At 49.3% G+C, this 3887-nt stretch overlaps 1 protein-coding gene across 1 annotated transcript in view; it reads left to right on the top strand.

Moving 5' to 3' along the window:
• The window catches only part of ITGAE (integrin, alpha E (antigen CD103, human mucosal lymphocyte antigen 1; alpha polypeptide)), a 101934-nt gene that overhangs the window by 87042 nt on the left and 11005 nt on the right, over positions 1-3887 (top strand). The window contains exons 21-22 of the mRNA XM_011980454.1: positions 534-597; positions 676-783. Of these exons, the coding sequence (XP_011835844.1) occupies positions 534-597; positions 676-783 (172 nt within the window). The remainder of the gene's footprint in view (positions 1-533; positions 598-675; positions 784-3887) is intronic.

Raw genomic sequence — 3887 nt, 5'->3', positions numbered from 1 at the left:
GTTGAAAGCACTCAAGTTCATTCAAAAAGAGAAGGCTGGGCGCGGTGGCTCACGCCTGTCATCCCAGCACTTTGGGAGGCCGAGGTGGGTGGATCACCTGAGGTCAGGAGTTCCAGACCAGCGTGGCTAACATGGCAAAACCCTGTCTCTACTAAAAATATGAAAATTAGCCAGGTGTGGTGGCAGGCACCTGTAATCTCAGCTACTCGGGGGGGCTGAGGCAGGAGAATCACTTGAACCTGGGAGGCAGAGGTTTCAGTGAGCCGAGATCGCACCACTGCACTTCAGCCTGGGCAACAGAGCAAGACTCTGTTTCAAAAAAAAAAAGAAAGGAGGATGGGTGCGGTGGCTCATGCCTGTCATCCCAACACTTTGGCAGGCTGAGGTGGAGGATCACTTGAGCCTGGGAGGTTGAGGCTACACTAAGCCATGATTGTTCCACTGCGCTCTAGCCTGGGCAACAGAGTGAGACCCTGTCTCCAAAAAAGGGAGAAAGAGTCCTCAAGGGCTGATGCATGTCCTCTCAATTGCAGACCATCCATAATGTACGTGCACACAGCCCAGGGGCTTTCTCACCACAAAGAATTCCTCTTCCATGTAAGTACTTATTATTGTAAAGCTATAGGTGGCAAAGCAACACCCGCTTTGAGTCCCTACTCTGATTTTAATTTGCAGATACATGGGGAAAACCTCTTCGGAGCAGAATACCAGTTGCAAATTTGTGTCCCAACCAAATTACGAGGTCTCCAGATTGTAACAGTGAAGAACCTGACGAGGACTCAGGTATTTAAAGGCAGTTCTTTATCACAATCGCATCTTTTTCCAGAGTGACTATAGAGTCTCAAGTATAAAAAACCAGAGTTCTAGAAACGGAGGAAAGACAAGTTAACCATGGGAAAAGACTAGGAGTAAATTACCGAAATCCTGTTCAGAAGGAATCTCAATCACTCAGATCTTAAAGCAACCTGTCAGTTTTCCTCCCGTTGAGGAAAAATAAGCAAAAATTAAAACCTTGTCAGTAGACAGAGACATCTCCCCTTTGAAAATTGGTAAATTCTGCTTCTCTGTTTGACGGATACATGTGACATTTCTTACACTGCCCCCTGTAAGTTGCTTACTAGCTTCCCTTCTTCTCCCCTGAGACTCTTTTTTTGGTCTCTGCTTTGCCTCAGCCTCTTTACTTTCAGTTGTCTCATCTGTATTCTGGTTCCCAGAGCTAGCCTTGATACCTGAAGCAACAGGCTCTGCTCAGTATGACGGCTGAAGCCTGGGCTTTTTTGTCTTTTTTTCTCATACTACATCAGTGTCAAGGCTCAAAAAATAGAAACGAATTTACAGAAACGACTCTGCTGACAATTAGAAAGAGGGCTTACAGGTCAGGTACCATGGCTCACGCCTGTAATCCCAGCTACTCGGGAGGCTGAGGTAGGAGAATTGCTTGAACCCGGGAGGTGGAGGTTGCAGGGAGCTGAGATGTGCCACTGCACTCCAGCCTGGGTGACAGAGCAACACTGTCTCAATACAATAAAATAAAGAGGGCTTACAAATATAAACATTTGCATTCATATGCAGTTTATTTATTTTTAAAAATAGAGGCAGGGGTCTTGCTATGTTGACCAGGCTAGATTTGAATTCCTGGGCTCAAGTGATCCTCCTGCCTCAGCTTCCCGAGTAGCTGGGACTACAGGCGCACGCCACCGCGCCCAGCTAGTTTACTTTTTAAAGAACGTTTGTTATCAGCACATTTAAACATTTCAACAAATATTTCAGTTTCCATTTGGAAACAAAATTCTTGTTTGAAAAGCTGACTGGAAGCCTGTGAGAATGGGAGTTCCACCCTGCTCTGAGGATGGAGGCTGAAACAGCATCAGAGGCTTCAAGACCAGCCTCCTCTCACCTGGGGGCAGTCAGACACACTGAGCTTACTTAAACAGACTGTGCTGGCAAAGCAAGTCAGCGGCAGAGCTGAAGTTCAGCATTGTCCTGTGGAACTCCCGGATCTGCTTCCTGATCTGCTTCATGGCAGGAGTGTTACATTTACTCTTGAAGGTCATTTGTTTCAGAATCTTGTCTGTCAGGTAATGTAGCCAGAGCACATTACTATAAGGGTGATATTCTCCCCAGCAGTTGTTATTCTCCTTCTTCATGAGCCTGTAGATGTCAAACTGGTAGTCGCCGTCACCGGTAAACAGGTCCTCGTCCATGGAAACGTCACAGAAAACCACAATCCCGTCCCGTTCCAAGCGGGACAGGGTGTAGTCAATGATGCTGACTTGCAGGCCACGGGTGGGGATGGTGCTGCTCTTCCCGTTGAGGGTGTAGTGGAGTTCTTTGAGGCTGGTTTTCTTTAAGAGCACATTCCCCCAGTGTAAGTCTCGGTGCTCAAACCGCAGTGATGCCTCCGCCACTGCAAGGGAGGCTGTGAGCTGGTGTAGAATGCTCTTTGCAGTAGCCAAGGAAGACAACTTGGATTTCATTTGCTCTAGGTCAGTCCCTCCAAACTCAAATTCCAGCACAATGAAGAGCTGGTCGTCTTTAAAAAAATCAGGCCGGTCATTTGCAGAGCCTTTGGTTGAATGATAGTGATCCCAGGCTTTGAGGAGCAAGGGAGGGTAAGACCCCTGGACACAGTGCACTGAGTTCAGCCCGATAAAGCCTTCTGTGCGGTTGCACACTTCACCGGATAAGAGGCTCAACTCTTTGGAGATGATGATCTCCGGCAGGATTTCCTCAAAGGTTTTCTGATGGGATCCATTGACTAAATCGGGTCCTTCAATAGCAATGATTTTTATGGCTACAGGTGCGTGATCAGCAATTGTTCGAAACACTTCGCCAAACACCCCTTCCCCAATCTTCTCACAGCATTGCAGTTTTTCTGTGGGAAGGCAATGGCTAAAGGGGACAGGACCCTTCTGATTGCATTCCCCATAAACCTTTTCAGCATCAGATGCCTTTTTGTTTGAAATACTTAGAGTGTTTAAGGGACTTAGCAAATACATTGAGGAGGAGTGCCAAGAGGACAGAGCACCACTTGTTTTGTTCATGACATGCCGGTTTGAACATTCTGATAGGAGGGATCCAGAGAGAGACGTGGCAATGGTATAGGTGCTGCAGACCTCTGACACATCAGTCACAATTTTCTTCTTGTGGAAACTGAAGGAAGCCCTGGTTTTGGTCCAAAAGCTGGCATTCTGTAAAGGAGTCAGGTCCTGGGTGGGGAACGAATCTTTTCTCATCTTTTGGCCCTTTTTAAAGTGGTGGGAATGGAGGAGAGAGGTTTCCCTTGCCTCCTGATGTTTGCTCTTCCGGCTTGGTCTAGTTCTTTCCAGCCTGTCGATTCCCCCTGGCACAATGCGGCCCTTGGAAACGCTGGCTTCCTGATGCTCTCTCCGGACGGCCTCTTGAAGCCCTCTCTCTTGACAAGAGGCTTGGCCCGTGGCCCTCCTCTTGCCTGTGTTTGACAGACTTGGACACTCCGGTCCACTTCCCACCAGTTTCCTTTTACTGCAGTATTCCCTCATATTCTTCCCATCTGCCCCAAACTCAGAATCCTCAGGGGTTCCTGAGTTCACAAGGCCAAAGATTGCTGACCTGAGGCTGGCACGGGTTTGGTGGACCATCCTGGTGAGCCTGACTCCTCCTGTCGCTTCCTCCTGGGAGCAGGGGAGAGACGCTTGGTCCAGGGAGACTTCCGGGAGGTAGAGGCCGCTCGGGACGGCTGAGGCTGCAACCAGAGAGGCGGAGGTGCCGATCGAGATGACCCTGTCCCTTGGCGTTGGGGACCCGGGGCCGGATGAGGCCAGAGAGCTGAACAGGGAAGCACTGCTGCCTACCTCGTCGCCGTCCCTGGGCTGGCCGCACGCGCTGAGGTCCGGGCTGAGGCGGCC

This window comes from Mandrillus leucophaeus, unplaced genomic scaffold (genome assembly GCF_000951045.1).
Source record: "Mandrillus leucophaeus isolate KB7577 unplaced genomic scaffold, Mleu.le_1.0 Scaffold212, whole genome shotgun sequence".
In the NCBI taxonomy this organism is placed as follows: domain Eukaryota; kingdom Metazoa; phylum Chordata; class Mammalia; order Primates; family Cercopithecidae; genus Mandrillus; species Mandrillus leucophaeus.
This window is presented reverse-complemented; position numbering and strand designations above follow the sequence as displayed.